General features: G+C 47.2%; 1 protein-coding gene across 2 annotated transcripts in view; it reads right to left on the minus strand.

Moving 5' to 3' along the window:
* The window catches only part of KCTD1 (potassium channel tetramerization domain containing 1), a 197,095-nt gene that overhangs the window by 97,214 nt on the left and 75,190 nt on the right, over positions 1-24,691 (minus strand). Inside the window, exon 1 of one of the 2 annotated variants that reach the window (XM_040354097.1) lies at positions 750-3,203. The exons of the other annotated variant lie outside the window; for it this stretch is intronic. Within the exon in view, the coding sequence (XP_040210031.1) occupies positions 750-2,552 (1,803 nt within the window). The 5' untranslated portion in view covers positions 2,553-3,203. Of the gene's footprint in view, positions 1-749; positions 3,204-24,691 lie in introns of those variants that run through there. 2 annotated transcript variants of the gene reach the window in all.

Consider the following 24,691-nt stretch of genomic DNA (forward strand, 5'->3'; position numbering starts at 1 on the left):
CGCAGAGAATCCATGGACTGATCCTCTGCTGCGCCAGGTCTGAACAGAAACAAATGTCACATATGTGACACCCGTGCCCATTCTAATTTTCCTCCATGTTGTGATGGAGGAAAAAGAGACCCATGTAATCCTTCTAGGTGGCAAGATATAAGCAGATGTGTATCTACCTCTATCTTCCCACACCTGGTGAAGTCAAAAAAGGTGGACCTGGATGCAAACTTATTGAGTTCAGTTCAAGAAACCTAAACAGACCTGGATGTGGGCTGATATAGGCAGACGTCTGCCCACTTAGATCTGGGCACCCATGGGGATACATTACAGTCCATTTTTTGATCCGTGTAATCACAGGTCAAATGTGGACTGCCATAGCGGCCATGTGAAAAGCGATTACAGTATGTGACCCTTGGGGCTCATGCACAGGGGTGGTTTTGCCCTTACAGTGCACATACCCAGCGTTTGTGGGTGCAAGGGGGGCACAAGTGCAGCATATAGGCCACTGCCAGCAAGCCTGGTAATATCAATGACAGGCTGAAATACACGGTGGATGGACACTGTTTCTGGGGGGGTACTTGTTTAGAGGGTCGTATGCCCCAAAGAATTCCTGCATTTGGGGCATACATCCCTGAACACATACAGCCCTAAATGCGACTTACCTGGGTGCCCAAAAATGCTGGGTTTTTACTGGCGAAACCACCTGTGTGCATGAGCCCTTAGCTATCTATAGCCCCAAGAAGCAAAAGCTGGATTACCTGTACAGGGGACATCAGTGAAGGGGAAGTGACAGCAGGTGAGGCGGCTAGCACCATGTGGCCATTGGTGTCGGGGCAGGATGGTTGATGGTCACTCTTGACAGACACTACCAGGACACAGTCTGAAGGCTCTGCAGATCGCACACAGAGTCTCTTTGGAGAAGGGGGTTCCCCAGCCATGTACATGGCCTGTCCAGAGTCATACAATGGTCTCTTGGTGGCCTCGCTCTTCGGCTCGAGCAGCCCCCCTCCTCCATTGGCCTTGGGCAGAATGAAGGGGTTGGGGGCGGCAGGCCTGTGCCGGGCACCGTTGACCGCTTCAGAGAAGTAGGGCGGCCCCAGCTTGGTGCCTATACCAGCGATGCTGTTGAGGGTGGCCACAGACACGGCCCCGATGCAGTGGTTGGTGTACGTCTTGGACAGCTTGGCGGCCTTAGACAACATCTGCATGCGGGTGCCCAGCAGGTTCTTCCCAATGGCCTTGTTCTCGTACCAGGTGACGTCGGCCTCGTTGCAGTGGTCCCGGGGTCTCTGGAAGAAGGCCTTGCACAGGGGGTTGCGCTTGGCCAGGTACTTAACGAAGCTGGCGTAGGGGCAGAACTCTGTGCCAGTCTCGTACATGCGCGGGAGGTTCTCCTCGTCCCCCTCGGTGCCGGTCCGCTTCTTCCCCCAGGAGGATGACGAAGACGAAGAGGAGGAGCGAGACTTGTGGTACGGCCCCAGCGCTTTGAAGTAGACGAATCGGCGTCCGTCCTCGTCCATGGCCAGGCCGAAGGAGTCCTCCTCCAGCTCTCGCTGGTTCTCACGACCCCGGGTGCAAAAGTACATACAGGTCTCGAACCAGACCTTGTTGAGGAGGCCAAAGGGGGACGAGGCGCTGAAGACACAAGATGTGTAGAGCTTCCTCAGGTCCTGCCGGGTGATGGCCTGCTTTTGCACCACCGGCCCCGCACCCTGCTCCTCCAACTTGCGGATGACAGCGGCCAGGGTGAGGTTGGCAGAGCGTAGTTCGGGGTCCTTGGTAAGGTCCAAGGTGCGGCAGTAGGGTGGCTCGTTCAGGTAGCGGTTGAGGGAAGAGCGGATGCTGATGAGGGAAGACTTGCTGTAGAGCTGGCCGCTCTTAGACCTGGCCTCGGCGTAGAAGGAGCGTAGTACCCGGCACAGCGCCTCCTTGTCCATACTCTCGAAGTCCGGGCAATGCGCCTTCTCGCTCAGGTACTCGCGGAAGATGCGCACGGCGTAGCGGGTGGCCAGCCGCGTGTTCTCACTCAGACGGGCTCTCTCCGGCCGCTCCGAGGACGGCGAACTCCCGCCACAGATCACTCCACCACCGCCGCCTCCTCCTCCCCCTCCGTCCTCCCCGGGCCGCAACTGCAGCACCATACCGGAGCAAGGAGGCTGAGAGATGACAGCGGGCCCCCGGGAGTGAGCATAGGGGGAGCCCAGGAGAGCCCCTTCATCCCACTCCAGGTCCTCCTCATCATCATCATCATCGTCCTCCAGCAGCAGCAGCTCATCGTCCTCCTCCTCCTCCTCTTCATCATCCCCTGTGATGATCCGCACCTCCTGGATCTCATCCTCCTCCTCATCTTCCTCCTCTTCTTCTTCCCCGGCACTGCCAGGCTGTAGCCGGTGCTGGGCGCTCCGTGCCAGGGGTTCGCTGTCCGCCGTGCCCGGGTTACAGTCCCCGCTGCCAGGCATCCTCGCCATGTTTCCTGTGTGTGTCTCCCCGGCTCCGTGCTCTGTACAGGCTGTGCCGCCCGCCTCTCTCTTGTCTCTGCCAGTCCCCGGACCCGGGCGCATGCGCTATATTGGACCAACACTGGCTGCCTGTAATGACCTTCACAGACAGGGAGGGGGGCGGCTCAGGAGAGAGAGAGGGAGAGAGAGATACCAGCTACAATGGACGGGATGTGTGCCCTCTATAGAGGAGCCTGGATCATCATCATCATCATCCTACACAGGGATAGATGGCACTGATCTCAGCTACACGCCCAATCCATACCTACCTACCTCCCACAATCACACCTCCTTCATACTACTCATCCAGCCTGCCCATACTAATCATACTCATCACAAGTCCTACCATACAACACACATCATCATCATACTCATCACAAGTCCTACCACACATCACTCACATCATCATCATACTCATCCAGCCTGCCCATACTCATCGTCCTACCATACAACACTCACATCATACTCATCACAAGTCCTACCATACAACACTCACATCATACTCATCTTCTACTCATCACAAGACCTACCATACAACACTCACATCATACTCATCATCTACTCATCACAAGTCCTACCATACAACACTCACATCATACTCATCATCTACTCATCACAAGTCCTACCGTACAACACTCACATCATACTCATCATCTACTCATCACAAGTCCTACCATACAACACTCACATCATACTCATCATCTACTCATCACAAGTCCTACCATACAACACTCACATCATACTCATCATCTACTCATCACAAGTCCTACCATACAACACTCACATCATACTCATCATCTACTCATCACAAGTCCTACCATCCAACACTCACATCATACTCATCATCTACTCATCACAAGTCCTACCATACAACACTCACATCATACTCATCATCTACTCATCACAAGTCCTACCATCCAACACTCACATCATACTCATCACAAGTCCTACCACACAACATTCACTTCATCATCATACTCATCACAAGTCCTACCATACAACACTCACATCATCATCATACTCATCACAAGTCCTACCGTACAACACTCACATCATACTCATACTCATCACAAGTCCTACCGTACAACACTCACATCATACTCATCACAAGTCCTACCATACAACACTCACATCATACTCATCTTCTACTCATCACAAGACCTACCACACAACACTCACATCATACTCATCATCTACTCATCACAAGTCCTACCATACAACACTCACATCATACTCATCACAAGTCCTACCACACAACACTCACTTCATCATCATACTCATCACAAGTCCTACCATACAAGTTACAACACTCACTTCATCATCATACTCATCACAAGTCCTACCGTACAACACTCACATCATACTCATCATCTACTCATCACAAGTCCTACCGTACAACACTCACATCATACTCATCACAAGTCCTACCATACAACACTCACTTCATCATCATACTCATCACAAGTCCTACCATACAACACTCACATCATCATCATACTCATCACAAGTCCTACCATACAACACTCACATCATACTCATCATCTACTCATCACAAGTCCTACCGTACAACACTCACATCATACTCATCACAAGTCCTACCATACAACACTCACATCATACTCATCATATACTCATCACAAGTCCTACCATACAACACTCACATCATACTCATCATATACTCATCACAAGTCCTACCATACAACACTCACATCATACTCATCATATACTCATCACAAGTCCTACCATACAACACTCACATCATACTCATCACAAGTCCTACCATACAACACTCACATCATCATCATACTCATCACAAGTCCTACCACACAACACTCACTTCATCATCATACTCATCACAAGTCCTACCGTACAACACTCACATCATACTCATCACAAGTCCTACCACACAACACTCACTTCATCATCATACTCATCACAAGTCCTACCACACAACACTCATTTCATCATCATACTCATCACAAGTCCTACCATACAACACTCACATCATACTCATCATATACTCATCACAAGTCCTACCATACAACACTCACTTCATCATCATACTCATCCTCTACTCATCACAAGTCCTACCATACAACACTCACTTCATCATAATACTCATCCTCTACTTCTCAGAAGTCCTACCATACAACACTCACATCATCATCATACTCATCCTCTACTCCTCACAAGTCCTGCATTACAACACCCCCATAATCATCATTATACTCATCCTCTACTCCTCACAAGTCCTGCCATACAACACTCCCATCATACTCATCCTCTACTCCCCCAAGTCCTACCATCCAACACTCACATCACCATACTCCTCCTCTATTAATCAAAAGTCCTACCATACAACACTCACTACATCATCATCATACTCACCCTCTACTCCTCACAAGTCCTACCATCCAACACTCACATCATACTCATCCTCTACTCCTCACAGGTCCTACCATCCAACACTCACATCATCATCATACTCATCCTCTACTCCTCACAAGTCCTGCATTACAACACCCCCATCATCATCATACTCATCCTCTACTCTTCACAAGTCCTACCATACAACACTCCCATCATCATCATACTCACCCTTTACTCCGCACAAATCCTACCATGCAACACTCACTTCATCATACTCATCCTCTACTCCTCACAAGTCTCGCCATACAACACTCCCATCATCCTCTACTCCACACAAGTCCTACCATACAACACTCACATCATACTCATCATCTACTCATCACAAGTCCTACCATCCAGCACTCACACCATACTCATCCTCTACTCCTCAAAAGTTCTGCCATACAACACTCCCATCATCCTCATTCTCTACTCCTCACAAGTCCTGCCATCCAACACTCACATCATCATCCTCATACTCATCATCATCCTCATCCTCTACTCCTCACAAGTCCTACCATACAACACTCCCATCATCCTCATCCTCTACTCTACTCCTCACAAGTCATGCAATCTAACACTCACATCCTCATCATCCTCATACTCTACTCCTCACAAGTCCTGAAATCATCCTCATCATCACTTCCTCCATCAGCCCTGCACTCCTTTTTTGTCATCATTTCTTGGAAAATGAAGAAATTAACCATTTGCCTACCAGGAACTTTCACCCCTTTCCTGCTTAGGCCAATTTTCAGCTTTCAGCACTGTCACACTTTAGGTGACAATTGCGATGTTACGCAACACTGTACTCATGTGACATTTTTGGTATTTAATCACCGCTGCGTTTTTAATTTTTTTGATGAACAAAAAAGGCTGATAGGTGACACTGATGACGAGGCACTGATTAGCAGCACTGATATGTGGCACTGGTGGGCACTAACTAGCAGTACTGATAGGTGACACTGGTGGGCACTGATTAGTAGCACTGGTGGGCACTGATTAGCAGCACTGATATGTGGCACTGGTGGGCACTAACTAGCAGTACTGATAGGTGACACTGGTGGGCACTGATTAGTAGCACTGGTGGGCACTGATTAGTAGCACTGGTGGGCACTGATTAGTAGCACTGGTGGGCAAATATTGGGACCAATGTCCCTTTAACGGTTTTATTCCTTTCTCTTAACGCTGTTAGCGTCTGTTTACATTGTGTGATCACCTGTCATTGGCTGACAGCTGATCACGTGTTAAAGGGTCGCTGTGATTGTCACTTTTCCCCCGATCTATGATCAGCCGAGTCCAAAGGACTCAGCGATCACAGAGCATACCACAAGGCAGCACGAGAGCATGTCCATGGACGCCATCCTGGCACTGTAAGCCCATGCTGAAGGTGTGTTTTAGCTAAAGCTAAAACTTTTATTTTATTTTTTATTGGAGGGATGTCTTCCCTGGCACAGAGACATTTTAAGATTTCTTCTAGCAGTGCATTACATTGCTATAAGCAAGCATTTTACTGAATAAAACTGATTTTATTAGCTGTGATTGGCCAGAGCTAATCACATGGTACAAATGGGCTGTGATTGGCCCTGTCTGTACCATGTGATCACACTGACCAAACACAGCTAGCAGCACAATTGTGCACATTGGATGGCATGAAAGGAAGCCATCCATTGTTTCCAACTGTCATGTGACCAGGTGTGGGAGGTCTGCCTAGCCTATAATAAAATGACAGCTGGGCGGGAATCTTGTCAATCCGGGTAGACGTAAACTGGTTAAATAATTAAAATAATAAAAAAAAAAAAAATGTATCAGTACTTGGGGCCAGATTCATAAAGAACTGCGGCGGCGGCGTAACGTATCGTCTTTACGTTACACCGCCGCAAGTTTTCAGCGCAAGCGCCTGATTCACCAAGCACTTGCGTGTAAACTTACGGCGGTGTAATGTAAAGCCGTCTGGCGCAAGCCCGCCTAATTCAAATGGGGCGTGTACCATTTAAATTAGGCGCGTTCCCGCGCCGAACGTTCTGCGCATGCTCCGTGTGAAAATTTCCCAACGTGCATTGCGCGAAATGATGTCGCCCGACGTAACGTACTTTAGTATTCCCGGACGTCTTACGCAAAAAAAAAAAATTGAAATTCGACGCGGGAACAACGGCCATACTTTAACATGGCTCGTCTAAAGTTAAGCCATGAAATAGCAGGCCTAACTTTGCGACAGAAAAAACCGACTAGCGATGACGTAACGAACGCGCGTACCCTCGTGGATCGCCGTAAAAGCTAATTTGCATACCCAACGCTGGAAAACGACGCGAACTCCACCCAGCGGCGGCTGAAGTATTGCATCGTAAGATCCGAAGGCGTACGAAGCCGTAAGCCTGTCGGATCTTAGCCAAAAGCCGTCGTATCTTTTTTGTGAATTACAAATAAAGATACGACGCTGCAAATTTGAAAATACGCCGGAGTATCAGTAGATACTCCGGCATATTTCCTCTGTGAATCTGGCCCATGGTTCTTTTCTTATCACTGCTGTACACTGTCGTATTTTCCCACCTCTGCCCACAAATCACTCCATTGAAGGTGCAGTTCAATAAACATTAAAGCAAATCTTACCCCTTATAATCTATAACAAACCTGACTGATCTTGTTTTTGGTTTGTTATACAGTTTGAGTTATTGCGTTGCACCTTTCAATGCAGTGATTTCTGTATGGAGGAGATTTTATTCCAGGGCAGGGCTGGGCAGGAAGAGCGGCTGCCCTGGGTAATGTAGTGTCATGTGAGGTGGGGGGGGGGCACCGAGAGGGGATTTGGGGCAAGGGGATTTATGTTGGGAGGCAGCAGGAGGTAAGGATTGTTGTTAGTGATTTGGAGGAATTTGTGTTGGGAGGAGGGGGGGATTTGTGGGGTTTGTGCTAGAAGAGGTGATTTGGTAAAAGGGAAGGGGACTTGTGCTAGGAGGGGAATTTTTCTTTTTAGGGGGGGGGGGGGTTTGTGCTAGCAAGGATGATTGAGGGGTATTTGTGCTAAAAGGGGGGAATTGTGTGTGTGGGGGGCTATTTGTGCTAAAAGGGGGGAATTGTGTGTGTGTGTGGGGCTATTTGTGCTAGGAGGGGGAATTGTGTGTGGGGGGAGCCATTTGTGCTAGGAGGGGGATTGTGTGTGTGTGTGGGGGGGGGTGGGCTATTTGTGCTAGGAGGGGGAATTGTGTGTGGGGGGAGCCATTTGTGCTAGGAGGGGGATTGTGTGTGTGTGGGGGGGGTGGTGGGCTATTTGTGCTAGGAGGGGGAATTGTGTGTGGGGGGAGCCATTTGTGGTAGGAGGGGGATTGTGTGTGTGTGGGGTGGTGGGCTATTTGTGCTAGAAGGGGGAATGAAGGAGGGATTTGTGCTGTGAAGGGGGGAATTTGTAGGGTGGGGTTTTTATTTTTATATTTGGAGGGGTCATTTGTCCTTTTTGCTGACATTTAATGCTCATACATCTTGGGGGGGGGGGGGGTGCAGTTTGGCATGTTTGCCCTGGGTACGATCAGCTTTTTTTCCAGGCAGGCAGAAAATTGTCGGCTGAACAGTAACTGTAGCCATTTGGATACAGGGACTGTTCAGCAGAGATGAGTTCAGGCGTGTTCAGATCCTAGTTTGAACCTACCTGTACTATCCTGCCAAGAAACTGTCACTGCATCTTGCCAGTCATAAGCGGCCCAGGTAATCCCTCCCCTGCAGCTGCACATATACAAGGCAGAACTGTGACTCTAACCAATTGGATGCAGGGACTGTTCAGCAGGGATGAATTCAGGTGTGTTCAGATCCTAGTCCAAACCTACCTGAGCTATCCTGCCAAAAATCTGTCTCTGTGTCCCACCAATCATACATATCCTGCCATTCATAAGTAGCCAGGGCAATCTCTGCCCCACAGTTGCAAGTGTACAAGGTAGAACAGTGACTTTAACCAATTGGATGTAGGGACTGTTCAGCAGGGATGAATTCAGGTGTGTTCAGATCCTAGTCCAACATGAATAAGATCCTTCTCCCCCCTATTTCGGCCAGTTTTTGAACCGATTCATTGCTAAAATTACAATTGCTCCATAGCTATAGTTCATATCATAATTATATCCGGTTCCATTTATATCACAATATTCTATAATATTTTATATGAGTTCAAATGCAATAGACTAACATGATTGGTTTGACTATAACCTGCTTTAATGATTCCTTTAATATTCCTCATAGGATCTACAAATATTTATTGGATTTGTCTATGTTTCAAATACTCTCTTATTACATGATACCATTTTTATTTTTCTATAATCTTTTATTGTCAATTGTATCTACTGTTTTCTCTTTACTTTAAACCCAATAAACTAATTTGACAAAAAACCTGAGCTATCCTGCCAGAAATCTGTCTCTGTGTCCCACCAATCATACGCATCCCGCCATTCATAAGTAGCCAGGGCAATCTCTGCCCCACAGTTGCAAGTGTACAAGGTAGAACAGTGACTTTAACCAATTGGATGTAAGGACTGTTCAGTAGGGATGAGTTCATACATGTTCAGATACTATTCCAAACCCACCTAAGCTGACACTGTGTCCCGCCATTCATAAGTAGCCAAGGCAATCCCAATCCCAACAGGTGTGTAGGTGGATTGCCTCAGCAACTTATGATTAGGGGTCCACCATACCTCCCAACTTTCTGAGATGGGAATGAGGGACACCTATCAGCAAAAGTATGCAGGCATAGGACACACCCCTTGCCATGCCCCCTTAAAGGAGAATTGTACAAAAAAATAAGATTTGTTTAAACCCACAAGTGCTTTTTTTCCATTACTATTCCCTTATATTGGCTTTTTGAATTTACAAATGCAGCAATTTAGAAATCAGATGAAAGGTTTAGGGCTGGAAAACACTTTTTGATAGATAAAAAGTGCATTTTATATATGTAGCGCCTGGTTCCTTTAGGTACCGGTGCTATTTAAATTTAGAGGGAGATCAGAGTGTAGTTAAACTCTGATCCAAATTGTTATGTGCAAACCAGGGTCTCTGTCTCAGCTTGGCTGTGCTGTGGGCTTATTCTGTTGTGCTGGGGTGTTCTTCCCACTCCTGTGCAGTAGGTGGCAGCAGTGGAGTCAAAGTTTGGGTATTTTTTTCCCAGCAGCCAATCAGGAGGGTTTGGCCTCACTGTGCATGCTGGGGGAGGGTATTTATGGGGCAGGCGCCATTGGTTCTGGGTTCTCCTTCGTCCAGTGTGGCACCCACCTTTAGGGTGGCCACATCACGGCGCCCCGGCGTTATGGCCTACCTGGCCGGGGCGTGCGTGCCACATGGTGTTCCTGGTTCCTGGGCCACATTGGCCTGGAACATCTGAACAGTGACGGGGACCCAGTGAGCGACTGGGTTTCCACCTTTGAGGATCCCAAGCGGTAGTGCTGTACGGTGGGGAGTCCGTCTGAGGAGCGCCATTGAGTGGCTGGCGGTCCAAAAGGGCCTCGACAAACCACCAGGGATCAAGGTAGCCGGACACTGAAGGATTGATCACATGTTAGTCGGTACCTGGGCGACAAGTTGAAGGAGACCCATGCGTAATTCACCTAAGGAGGATCTCCTCCGTAACTACAAATAAGAGAGGGCATGTGGCAGAGGTGTCTCCCTGACGTTCACCAAGGAGGGTCTGTGGCAGAGACATTTCCTCAAGTTCAAGTTCACCAAGGAGGGTCTGTGGCAGAGACATTTCCTCAAGTTCACTAAGGAGGGTCTGTGGCAGGGACTTTATCCTACAAATGTTCGAGTGATACTCCGGCTGCCAGGTCAGTGAGAGAGGCCTGTCCGAGTACACTAATCCCACTCCGGCGGGAGTGATGCAGAGAAGTGTTACGCTTAGGAGCAGGACTGTTTCCCTATCATTACGCCTGAATTTGCTATTCTCCTTTCTTCCTTCAACTTTACTTTCCTCACCACAAGTTTATTGTTTTTACCCGGCTGGGTAATAAAGAGCACAGCAAAGAGCACCTGTTGCGGACATTCCTTTACTTCTACTAAATGCATCATGCACCCCTAGGAATTCGGAAGAGCCACGAGGTAAATGTGCCACCCAAAACAACCAGCAGCTCCTTCGGGGGTAGTGCTACATGTACATCTATATAGATCAGACCAAAATGAGGGACAAATGAGGAGGAATGAGGGACAGAGGGGCATTGCTCCAAATCAGTGACAATCCCTCCAAATCAGGGACTGTTGGGAGGTATGGGTCCACAGTGATGGCTTCCTGGTGGGATAGCTCAGGTAGGTTCAGACTAAGATCTGAACACACCTACAGTCATCCCTGCTGAACAGTCCCTGGATCCAGTTGGTTACAGTCACTGTTCTGCCCTGTATATGTGCGGCTGCAGGGCAGAGATTGCCTTGGCTGCTTATGTCTGGCAAGATGCAGTGACAATTTCTTGGGAGGATAATACAGGAGGGTTCAAACTAGGATTCAAACATGCCTAAACTCATCCCTGGCTTCGACACCGTGTTGGCCCGGAGCAATTGATCTGCCACTTGGGGACTCAGTAATCAACTGGGTCCCACCTAAGAAGGTCCTGGGTCGTCTGTCCAGTCGGAGGAGGCCGTACAGTGGAGAGTCTGCCTGAGGAGTACCAAGAGAGGCTGGTGTTCCGATAGGGGAATGACTATCCATTGGGGACCAGGGGAACCGGACACTGAAAGGCTGGATGTTGGCTGCCCGTTAGTCGGTACCCTAATTCAAAACTACCTGAAGGAGATCCAGGTGCCAAGTCTGCTAAGGAGGATTATCTCCGCTGTTCTTTTACCAGGAGGGTCTGTGGCAGAGACTTTTTCCTAAGGTTCGAGTGACATTCTGGCTGCCAGGCCGGTGAGAGAGGCCTGTCCAGGTGCACTATACCCACTCAGGCAGGAGTGGTGAAAGAGACATTACATGTGGGAGCAGGACTGTTTCCCTATTTCTCACATCTGGATTCGCTATGTTCATTTCTTCTAAACCTCTACTCTTCACCAAGTTTTATTGTTTTTACCCGGCTGGGTAATAAAAAGCACAGAAAAAGACACCTGTCGTGGACATTCTGTTACTACAACTTTCACCAATCACCCCTAGACATCAGAGAAACACAAGGTAACATCCTGCCCAAAACAAACCAGCAGCTTCTTCGGGGGTAGTGCTACACTAGGTTCCAGGACATTTATCAACATTCAAAATTCTTCTGATAACCAGGTCCCTTGAACTGACAGCATGTCCAAGACTCCCCCACCATGACAGGCTAGCATCCATCATCAGCATTTTCCATTACATTATTAAGAAAAAGGATTTCCCTGACTCCATCGCAGGGCTGAAATGCCAGCACTGGTCTTGGTGTGCAGGCAAATGGGGCTATCCAAGCCCATTTATCCAATGCTGTCAGGATGTTGAGTTGCAACACTCTTAAGTGGAACCGAGCATACAGAATACAACCCAAACACCATCAAGCAAAAGCAGATAAAGGGCCTTCGACTGGGTTCACACTACTGAGAGTGGTTGCAGGTGCAGGACAGCAGGTAAATTGTACCTGTTCCCCCATCTGCAACCACCAGCAGCCAAAACACGGGTCAACTTTTTTAGATTAAGAACCCAGTCAAATTTGCAAAGTCTGTAGCACATTGGTCTTGCAATCTTCCTCCGCCATACTTCCATCCTTCCCAATACCCCAGTATAGGTGCCCCCATGCTCCAAGAACAGCCCACACTGGGGCTAGCACCTTCGTGAAGACTCTTGGTCTTCAATTTAAAATCCTTCAATTTGAAAATCCTGTTACCTCGTCACAAAGCACAGATAGCACTAATGAGGCTGAAAAATGGGGATGTGGAGGTGACAGATTCCATAGGGAACTTTTGAACATGTAGAAACTTGAAGCGGGAAGGAGGCAAGTTGTAGAACTCCAGACACTAGTAAAAAACTGAGGCAATGCTGGGAGTGGGTAGGGTTATGCAGGGCTGGGTCAAGCTTTGCTATTTGTCAGTGCCCAATTACCTGGAGGCAGGGCTAAACTCTGAGAATGAACTCTCCCGTGTCATGTAATGTACGATTAAGAAATTTAAACTGTAGACACAGTCATCAATCTGACTGAAAATTTCATATAGCTTCCCTTTTTTTTTCCATTTACAGTACAGAAACACTCAGTGTCATGGGTTACAGTACATGCAACAGTAATATGATACAAGCGTGTTATATACATAAGAAGAAGCAAGATATACGTTTCCAAATTAAAGCCAGTAACTCAAAGTTTAAAGTGTCACTAAACCCACATCAAAAAAACTATCAATAAATGGTGTATTACATGCAGTTCACATTCATTCAGTCACTATGGGATTCACTTTCTGTATTCTGCAAAATACCTGGTTGATCCTGCTGTTCTCTATTTCCCCATTATGTCTCCAATGCAGTTTGGATATTTTACAGAGCAGTGTTGGCAGTTCTGCACATGCTCAGTTTCAGTGAGTTTCTATGCCGAACATTTCCTCGATATCACATCTGAACAGTCCATGTGACTATAGAGTCACACATGTGGGTGTATACACAGAGGTAAATGGCAGCCCACTCCCTTCCTCCTCCTCCATGCCCACAAACCATCTAAACACAATGGGGGCAGATATTACCTGTAGATTGATGGAGATTTTACCTCCCTGTTCTTCTAAGAGACAGGCTGGAAGGGCATGACACAGCTTGTGACTGTCAGAAATCTGTCCACATGTGTTATTGCCCAAAAAAATAAGTAAAACAAGTATATTTGTATGACAATTTAAAACAGTATATTGATATTTATTATTTGTTTTTACTTTGTATCCCAAGAGCCAGTTCACACAGGGGCGACTTGTCTGGCGACTCAGCCGCCTGACAAGTCGTCTCCACTCTATTCAATAGAACCGTTCTAATAGGAGCGACGCAAGTTGACTTAGAAAAAGGTTCTTGTACGACTTTGGGGGCGACTCGGGGTGACTTGCATTGACTTCAATCCAGAAGTCATTTTGCAGGTCGCCTCTGAAGTCGTCTTGAGATCGCCTTGCCGAGTCACCCCCAAGTCATGCCGTCCCTGTGTGAACTGGCTCTAAAGGTTGTTTTTTTTGTTTTTGTTTTTGCTGTGACCAGCAACAGAGGACTAGAAGCTCCTCCTGCTTATGTTTCCCTGCAGACAGGCTGAGAGAGAGCTGTATCATGTGACTGTTGTGTATCGATTAGGAAAAGGGTACTTAATATAGACTGTATTTGTCGGCGTATAAGACGACCTTTTACACTTAAAATATGGCTCAAAAAAGGGAGGTCGTCTTATACCCCGGATGCAGACTGCGGGCGTCCATTTTTTAAAAGCTGAGCCTCCTCCTCATGGTGTTCTGTGATAGGCGGAACACTCTGTTTCCAAAAAGAGCGTGTGCTTAGTGTTCCGCCTATCACGGACATCGTCTCTTCCTCGGCCTCAGACAAGAGGACGTCTGTGATAGGCGGAACACAGAACACAGGCTCTTCTGGGAAACTGAGTGTTCCACCCATCACGTAACAGCACGAGGAGGAGGCGTGGCTTTTAAAAAATGGACGCCCGCAGTCTGACTCACTCTGCCAGGCATAATGAAGATTGGCGAATTGAGGTGAGGCAATGGCACAGTGAGGTGAGGTGAGGCAATGGCACGGTGAGGTGAGGCAATGGCACAGTGAGATAATGGCACAGTAAGGTGAGGTGAGGCAATGGCACAGTGAGGTGAGGCAATGGCACAGTGAGGTGAGGCAATGGCACAGTGAGGGGGGGGAAGGGGGTCGTCTTTGGCCTCGTACACACGACTAAAACATGTCTGCTGAAACTGGTCCGACGGACCAGTTTCAGCAGACATGTTCGGTCGTGTGTACGGCCGACCGGACAATTGTCCGGCGGATCGGACAGGTTTCCAGCGGACAAATGTTTCTTAGCATGCTAAGAAACACGTCCACTGGAAGCCTGTCCGTCGGACATGTTCGGTCGTCTGTACGGACTCACCGGACATGTCCGCTCGGCCGAAAGCCCTTGCATGCGTTGAAGTGATTCGACGCATGCGTGGAAGCATTTACCTTCCAGGGTCGCGCACGTCGCCGCGTCATCGTCGCGGCGCGGCTACGTCACCGCGTATCCTGTCCGCCCGGATTTCTGTTTGATGGTGTGTACAACCATCAGACAGAAATCTCCGAGCGGACATGTCCGATGAAAACGGTCCGCAGACCGTTTTCATCAGACATGTCCCCTCGTGTGTACGGGGCTTTATACGGCGAGTATATCCCAAAACCAACATTTTAGCTGGAAAAATAGGGGTTCGTCTTATACGCCCAGTCGCCTTATACGCTGGCAAATACGGTTTATTTTTTAATGAAAATAATTACAGTGCCATCGTACAGAAATAGAAGGGACAATGTTAATTAAAAAGTGTGTGTGTTTAGTATCACTTTAACATGTGTAGGTAGTTACTTACTATTAGAGATGTACAACCTGTGGGTCTGGACTGCAAACAGAGTTTTTCAAATATTACGTTAGGTTTACTATAGAGCGTATTTACTTTGTTAAGTCAATGTTCATTTAGCTTAGTGAACGAGGTAAAGTTGTGTTAATTTTTATTTATCCGAACATGCGCAAGCAAAAATCCTGTTTTTTTTGTTTGTTTTTTTATGTACATTGCACAGTTGGGTATGCAAAGTAAACATAATTTTACCCTATTTACTAAACTAAGCCAAGTAGACAGAATTTATTCCTTTAGTAAATCAACCCAATTTCTATAAAACTGCAGAAGGGAATGAAACAAGACATGGTACTGATTTACCTAAAGAATAGATATTCACAAGTTATTGTACACTCAGCAAAGTGAATGTTAGTAAATAAGGCAAAGAGGTGTTCATTCTGAACATCCAATCACGTGGAAGGAATATTAAAAAACAGGAATTTACTATCATCAGGCACTGAACCCTTGAACCCTCCAGTAAGTTTCAGCACTAGAGCACAAACTAGTAAAGCTGTTTGCAAGTTTTTTAATACATGTACTTTGGCTGCCATTTTGGGTAAGCCTGGTATACAGTAATAAAAGTACATTTCAGGGAAAGCTTTCACCTTATTGCCTTATGGGGGATCTGGCTTCTTGGCTGCATGTGTAAAATAGCTCAGTTTTGGTCACTCATCCTACAGTGTTAGTGGGCAGAACCAAGCACTAAGGCTGGGTTTACACCATGCAAATTGGATGCAGGATCACCTCATCCAATTCCCAATAGCAGGAGATTTTGACTGGCTCACATATCTCTTTTGTGCGTCTTTTGGCCTGTTTCAGGTGTGAATTGAGCCCACAATTCTGTCTGAAATTGGACCCTAAACTGTGAACCAGCATGTACCCCTGCTGTGAGACTGATCCGTCTTACGTGTGAACTGGGCATAAGAAGGCTATCCTTCCTATTCAAAGCCCTAGCCAACTGATAGACAAAAAAAGTTCACTATGCTGTATTTATGGTTCTACCCCAACTCTGCCTACAAAAAAAAAACATGCATGAAATCAATACTTTCTTGGTCACCGGTCCTGAACAAGCATACAGATTAGAAATCCACACATTTGGTGGGAATGCTCCCTGATTCAATCATTCTGGCAAAAGGTACATGATGTGACAACAGCAGTTTCTTCGCTCCCCCTGGAGTTCTCACCAGCACAATATCTTCTTCATTTATCAAAGATTAACAAAAAGCGGTATCGCGACTCGATATCGATACATATGATCAATGCCGCTAGACTATGTGTTCCTGTACATTGGAGAGCCACAATGCCACCCACTATCAAAGAATGGATGGCACGCATTGACCATATTGCAGCGATAGAGGAATTGATAGGCATTGCACATGACAAGATTTCCAAATATACTCCTGTCTGGAATGCGTGGTTCGAATTTCGGAACACCACGGAGTACCAAATCCTTATACGGAATACGGGCTGATTGAGAACCTGACGGATGTCAGGTCTGTGATACTGCCACTTTGTGGCCCTGTTGAAGTGAAGTAGACAGTGAGGGTAATGGAACCCCCCCACCAACCTCCTTTTACAAATATATATTTTCAAGAAAACACCCCCCCCCCCCACTTTTTTTTTTTTTCTTCTCTCTCCTTCTCTCCCTCTTTCCGTTTCCTTTTCTTTCTCTCTCTTTTCCTCCTCCTCTTTTCACCTATTGAAGCTGGATGTGGGGAGTGGACGGGGTCTCCACTGGTAGGCCCCCTCCCCCTTCCCACTTGAATTAAGAGGAACGAAATAACGAATAGGAGATGTAGACCAATAGACAGGGTTGTCAGGTTAACTGTGGTCTCTGGGAGTCCACGGAAGCCCTTTTTATTGGGAACGATTAGATATGTTACCCCTGAGCCACTTTACTGTACATCTTCTTCAGGTACGGGGTATGGTAGAGATGTCTCATAAAGATTTTGTGAATGTTCTCTGATACATGCCTTGCATACCTAAAATGTACCTTTAATCCTCCTGTAAACGTTTTGTTACATATCCTCTTGTAAAAATTGGGCTTTTCTATGCGTTGCCCTCTGAGGCTATGTTTGTACCATTGTATTTGCCTTTCTTTTTCAATAAAATCTTCATGGATTAAAAAAAAAAAAAGAAATCCAAAGGGTTGATTTACTAAAACTGGACAGAGCAAAATCGGATGCAGCTGTGCAAAGAAACCAATCAGCTTCCAGGTTTTAGCCCTGGTTCACACTGGGCTGCGGGAGTGAAGCCGTGCGAGTTCAGCTGAACTCGCACGATTTCACTCCTGCCGGCAGTCCCGATTTCGGCCGCGATTTAAGAGACATCTGTGCAGGTTTCTGCACAGATGTCTATGTAAATCGCGGCCCGAAATCGCAAAAGGTAGTACAGGAACTACTTTTTGAAATCGGTGCAGCGCCGCAGATGCGGCGTCGCACCGATTAGGACAGTGTCATTGCCGACAATTGGCGGCAAATGCCACCGATTTGAGATGCGATTTCACATGTGAAATCGCATCTTAAATCGAAGGAAATCGTACCCAGTGTGAACCTGGGCTCATTGTCAAAGGTTAATCTTGGTCTGTTTCTTTAGTTATCCAAAAGAAGTTCTGGTGGAGCATCAGACCCAAGGCTAAATGTAATCAAGTATGTTTTCCAGCTCCAGAAGGCAGCTCCCTAACATATGGGGTATCCCTAAGGGTCCCTAGCAGTGGCAGCTCTATTTTTTGGGGGGGCCCTTAAACAAACCACCTGCCACCCAATCCCCCCGTTCAGTCTGTCAGTCAACCCCCCCATCCCATTTAGTCGGTCGGCAAACCTGCACTCGCCCCATCTAGGCCGCTGGCCTGCGTCTCCTCCTCAGTGTCTCCTGCTAGACGTCTCCTGCTTGGCGGCTTCCCCTGTCTTTCCTCCTCCGTGGTGGCCAATGCGATCACTTCTCCTTTCGGCCAGTCGGGACCCGCTTCCTGATTGGCTGAGAGGAGAATAATAATTCGCTATGGTCACACAACTGGGTGGGCTCAGGACGCAGTGCTCTGTGCCCCGAGCCCACCCTTTTTTTGTAAGCCAATTAGACCCTCATTCTCTAATAATGTGCTTAAAAACAAACAAAAAAAACCCCTTTAAAATCCTAGCATCCGGTGACCTGCATGTAGATTAGGGACCGGGCGCATGGATTAGGGGGGCAACGCCCCTGTGCCCCATATGGACGGCCGCCACTGGTCCTTAGTCCAAAAAATACAAAGGATGAGAGCGCCACAAATTTGTAACCAGTCTGCTGTAGATTAAAGATCAGAAAAAAAAAGGATTTTTTTATGGAAGGTTAAAATGAAGCAGTCTGAGGCTAATGCCGCGTACACACGATTGGAAATTCCCATAAGAAAACCGTGGATATTTTCTGACGGAATTTTGTGTCAAACTTGTGCATACACACGGTCACACAAATCTTGTCGGAAATTCCGACCGCCAAGAACGCGGTGACGTACAACAAGCCGAGATCAATGAAGTTCAATGGCAGTTCAGCTCTTCTGCTTGATTCTGAGCATGTGTGTTTTTTTTGCGCGTTGGAATTTCATACAGATGAGCGGATTTTCCGATAGGAACTTTTTCCGTCTGAAAAATAGAGAACCTGCTCTCAATCTTTTGTGGGCGGAAAATTCTGACAGCAAATGTCCGATGGAGCATACACACGGTCGGAATTTCTGACCAAAAGCTTACATCGGACTTTTCTTGTTGGAATTTCCGATCGTGTGTACGCGGCATAAGTCGCAGGCCTGAAAACGTCCTTTTTTTTCTGCAGGGTGAAACGGTACCCAAAAATGTAATGTGTAGGACAAGCTACTGGATTCTGATCACATTAACTGGCTATTAGAGGTTGCAGCACATAGTACATAATCCTGAAATAAAAATTTTAATAGAGACTTCGCAATACTTAAAAAAAAATAAAAAACACTGAGAGAAAATACAAGTTGGCTATTCTATTGTTCTGATGGCTTTAGTACTTAACCACTTAAGCCCCGGACCATATTGTTGCCCAAAGACCCAAGGTGTTTTTACAGTTTGGGACTGCGTCGCTTTAACAGACAATTGCGCGGTCGTGCGACGTGGCTCCCAAACAAAATTGGCGTCCTTTTTTCCCCACAAATAGAGCTTTCTTTTGGTGGTATTTGATCACCTCGGCGGTTTTTATTTTTTGCGCTATAAACAAAAATAGAGCGACAATTTTGAAAAAAATGCAATATTTTTAACTTTTTGCTATAATAAATATCCCCCAAAAACATTTTTTTTTTTCCTCAGTTTAGGCCGATACGTATTCTTGTACCTATTTTTGGTAAAAAAAAACGCAATAAGCGTTTATCGATTGGTTTGCGCAAAATTTATAGCGTTTACAAAATAGGGGATAGTTTTATTGCATTTTTATAAATTTTTTTTTTTTTTACTACTAATGGCGGCGATCAGCGATTTTTTTCGTGACTGCGACATTATGGCGGACACTTCGGACAATTTTGACACATTTTTGGGATTTTTGTCATTTTCACAGCAAAAAATGCATTTAAATTGCATTCTTTATTGTGAAAATGACAGTTGCAGTTTGGGAGTTAACCACAGGGGGCACTGTAGGATTTGGTGTACACTGTGTGTGTGTTTACAACTGTAGGGGGGTGTGGCTGTAGGAATGACGTCATCGATCGAGTCTCCCTATATAAGGGAGCACTCGATCGATGCAGCGCCATAGTGAAGCACGGGGAAGCCGTGTTTACATACGGCTCTCCCCGTTCTTCAGCTCCGGGGAGCGATCGCGACGGAGCGGCTAGAAACAAATAGCCGCACCGTCGTCCCGGATCGCTCCCGAGGGGACCCGACCGCCGCAAGTCGCGGGGGGGGTCCCGATCGGACCCCCGACCCACGTCTAGGCAGGGACGTACAGGTACGCCAATGTGCCTGTACGTGCCATTCTGCCGACGTATATGTACATGCGGCGGTCGGGAAGGGGTTAAACACTGGCCTGGAACAAATACGCAAATCAGGGGCTCTCCTATAGCATGCTGAATAGGTGTTCTGAGATTGTGACTGAGGCCCGGATTCACGTAGCACTTACGCCGGCGTATCTCGATATACGCCGCGTAAGTGTAAATGTGCGCCGTCGTATCTGTGCGCCGTGCCCACAGAACTAGATACGCCTGAAAATAGGCTTCTTCTGACCGACGTAAGTTTCCTACACCGTCGTATCGTGGGCGCATATTTACGCTGGCCGCAAGGGGCGCTCCCATTGATTTACGATTCGAATATACAAATGAGTAAGATATGCCGATTCACAAACGTACTTGCACCCGGCGCATTAATATACGCGGTTTATGTAAGTCGTACGTCCGGCGTAAAGTTACGACTCATATAGCAGGTGTAAGTCAGCACCCTCAATGCAAATGGCTGCACCAGGGAACACAGCCGTCGTTTTTTACGTTGTTTACGTAGTATGTGAATAGGGCTGGGCGTAGGTTACGTCCACGGGACGGCGCATGCGCCGTTCGTTCGGCCCATCATTTGCATGGGGTCACGCTTCATTTAAATGGATCACGCCCACTTCCACCTACTTTGAATTAGGCTGGCTTACGCCTACGAATTTACGTTACGCCGGCGCAACGTTGGGAGCAAGTGCTTTGTGAATACTGTGCTCGCCGTTCTACGTCGGCGTAGCGTATATTCGATACGCTACCCCAGTATAACTATGCACTTCTACTATTTTAAGTTTTTTCCATGATTATTTTGCATTGTGTTACATACCTCTTCAGCATTTGAGGTTTATTTGGACACTATATTGTTTGGCACATTATTTAGTTTGCCACTTGCACAATATTTTGCACTTTGCACCTATTATTGCTTTTATGCTTGTGCGTTTTTATACTTTTGCATATAATTTTATCAACAGCTCAGCACTACTTTTTATATTCATCAGAGGATGATCGTTCTTGGAACAAAGGCACAGAAATATGGTGAACTCAGGGCCAACATTTCCCTACAAAAAAAAAAAAAAATCTTGCGTCTTTCACTCCTTTTTTTCCCCTTATGCACCCAACCCTTTTGCCATTCTCTCCTTCCCTCCACCCCCTACGCCATAGGGCTGTCTCTCCTTGCTCAGCTCTGGATTACTACTAATGGCGGCGATCAGCGATTTTTTTCGTGACTGCGACATTATGGCGGACACTTCGGACAATTTTGACACATTTTTGGGATTTTTGTCATTTTCACAGCAAAAAATGCATTTAAATTGCATTCTTTATTGTGAAAATGACAGTTGCAGTTTGGGAGTTAACCACAGGGGGCACTGTAGGATTTGGTGTACACTGTGTGTGTGTTTACAACTGTAGGGGGGTGTGGCTGTAGGAATGACGTCATCGATCGAGTCTCCCTATATAAGGGAGCACTCGATCGATGCAGCGCCATAGTGAAGCACGGGGAAGCCGTGTTTACATACGGCTCTCCCCGTTCTTCAGCTCCGGGGAGCGATCGCGACGGAGCGGCTAGAAACAAATAGCCGCACCGTCGTCCCGGATCGCTCCCCGAGGGGACCCGACCGCCGCAAGTCGCGGGGGGGGTCCCGATCGGACCCCCGACCCACGTCTAGGCAGGGACGTACAGGTACGCCAATGTGCCTGTACGTGCCATTCTGCCGACGTATATGTACATGCGGCGGTCGGGAAGGGGTTAAACACTGGCCTGGAACAAATACGCAAATCAGGGGCTCTCCTATAGCATGCTGAATAGGTGTTCTGAGATTGTGACTGAGGCCCGGATTCACGTAGCACTTACGCCGGCGTATCTCGATATACGCCGCGTAAGTGTAAATGTGCGCCGTCGTATCTGTGCGCCGTGCCCACAGAACTAGATACGCCTGAAAATAGGCTTCTTCTGACCGACGTAAGTTTCCTACGCCGTCGTATCGTGGGCGCATATTTACGCTGGCCGCAAGGGGCGCTCCCATTGATTTACGATTCGAATATACAAATGAGTAAGATATGCCGATTCACAAACGTACTTGCACCCGGCGCATTAATATACGCGGTTTATGTAAGTCGTACGTCCGGCGTAAAGTTACGACTCATATAGCAGGTGTAAGTCAGCACCCTCAATGCAAATGGCTGCACCAGGGAACACAGCCGTCGTTTTTTACGTTGTTTACGTAGTATGTGAATAGGGCTGGGCGTAGGTTACGTCCACGGGACGGCGCATGCGCCGTTCGTTCGGCCCATCATTTGCATGGGGTCACGCTTCATTTAAATGGATCACGCCCACTTCCACCTACTTTGAATTAGGCTGGCTTACGCCTACGAATTTACGTTACGCCGGCGCAACGTTGGGAGCAAGTGCTTTGTGAATACTGTGCTCGCCGTTCTACGTCGGCGTAGCGTATATTCGATACGCTACCCCAGTATAACTATGCACTTCTACTATTTTAAGTTTTTTCCATGATTATTTTGCATTGTGTTACATACCTCTTCAGCATTTGAGGTTTATTTGGACACTATATTGTTTGGCACATTATTTAGTTTGCCACTTGCACAATATTTTGCACTTTGCACCTATTATTGCTTTTATGCTTGTGCGTTTTTATACTTTTGCATATAATTTTATCAACAGCTCAGCACTACTTTTTATATTCATCAGAGGATGATCGTTCTTGGAACAAAGGCACAGAAATATGGTGAACTCAGGGCCAACATTTCCCTACAAAAAAAAAAAAAAATCTTGCGTCTTTCACTCCTTTTTTTCCCCTTATGCACCCAACCCTTTTGCCATTCTCTCCTTCCCTCCACCCCCTACGCCATAGGGCTGTCTCTCCTTGCTCAGCTCTGGATTACTACTAATGGCGGCGATCAGCGATTTTTTTCGTGACTGCGACATTATGGCGGACACTTCGGACAATTTTGACACATTTTTGGGATTTTTGTCATTTTCACAGCAAAAAATGCATTTAAATTGCATTCTTTATTGTGAAAATGACAGTTGCAGTTTGGGAGTTAACCACAGGGGGCACTGTAGGATTTGGTGTACACTGTGTGTGTGTTTACAACTGTAGGGGGGTGTGGCTGTAGGAATGACGTCATCGATCGAGTCTCCCTATATAAGGGAGCACTCGATCGATGCAGCGCCATAGTGAAGCACGGGGAAGCCGTGTTTACATACGGCTCTCCCCGTTCTTCAGCTCCGGGGAGCGATCGCGACGGAGCGGCTAGAAACAAATAGCCGCACCGTCGTCCCGGATCGCTCCCCGAGGGGACCCGACCGCCGCAAGTCGCGGGGGGGGTCCCGATCGGACCCCCGACCCACGTCTAGGCAGGGACGTACAGGTACGCCAATGTGCCTGTACGTGCCATTCTGCCGACGTATATGTACATGCGGCGGTCGGGAAGGGGTTAAACACTGGCCTGGAACAAATACGCAAATCAGGGGCTCTCCTATAGCATGCTGAATAGGTGTTCTGAGATTGTGACTGAGGCCCGGATTCACGTAGCACTTACGCCGGCGTATCTCGATATACGCCGCGTAAGTGTAAATGTGCGCCGTCGTATCTGTGCGCCGTGCCCACAGAACTAGATACGCCTGAAAATAGGCTTCTTCTGACCGACGTAAGTTTCCTACGCCGTCGTATCGTGGGCGCATATTTACGCTGGCCGCAAGGGGCGCTCCCATTGATTTACGATTCGAATATACAAATGAGTAAGATATGCCGATTCACAAACGTACTTGCACCCGGCGCATTAATATACGCGGTTTATGTAAGTCGTACGTCCGGCGTAAAGTTACGACTCATATAGCAGGTGTAAGTCAGCACCCTCAATGCAAATGGCTGCACCAGGGAACACAGCCGTCGTTTTTTACGTTGTTTACGTAGTATGTGAATAGGGCTGGGCGTAGGTTACGTCCACGGGACGGCGCATGCGCCGTTCGTTCGGCCCATCATTTGCATGGGGTCACGCTTCATTTAAATGGATCACGCCCACTTCCACCTACTTTGAATTAGGCTGGCTTACGCCTACGAATTTACGTTACGCCGGCGCAACGTTGGGAGCAAGTGCTTTGTGAATACTGTGCTCGCCGTTCTACGTCGGCGTAGCGTATATTCGATACGCTACCCCAGTATAACTATGCACTTCTACTATTTTAAGTTTTTTCCATGATTATTTTGCATTGTGTTACATACCTCTTCAGCATTTGAGGTTTATTTGGACACTATATTGTTTGGCACATTATTTAGTTTGCCACTTGCACAATATTTTGCACTTTGCACCTATTATTGCTTTT

Source organism: Rana temporaria, chromosome 5 (assembly GCF_905171775.1).
Source record: "Rana temporaria chromosome 5, aRanTem1.1, whole genome shotgun sequence".
NCBI lineage: Eukaryota > Metazoa > Chordata > Amphibia > Anura > Ranidae > Rana > Rana temporaria.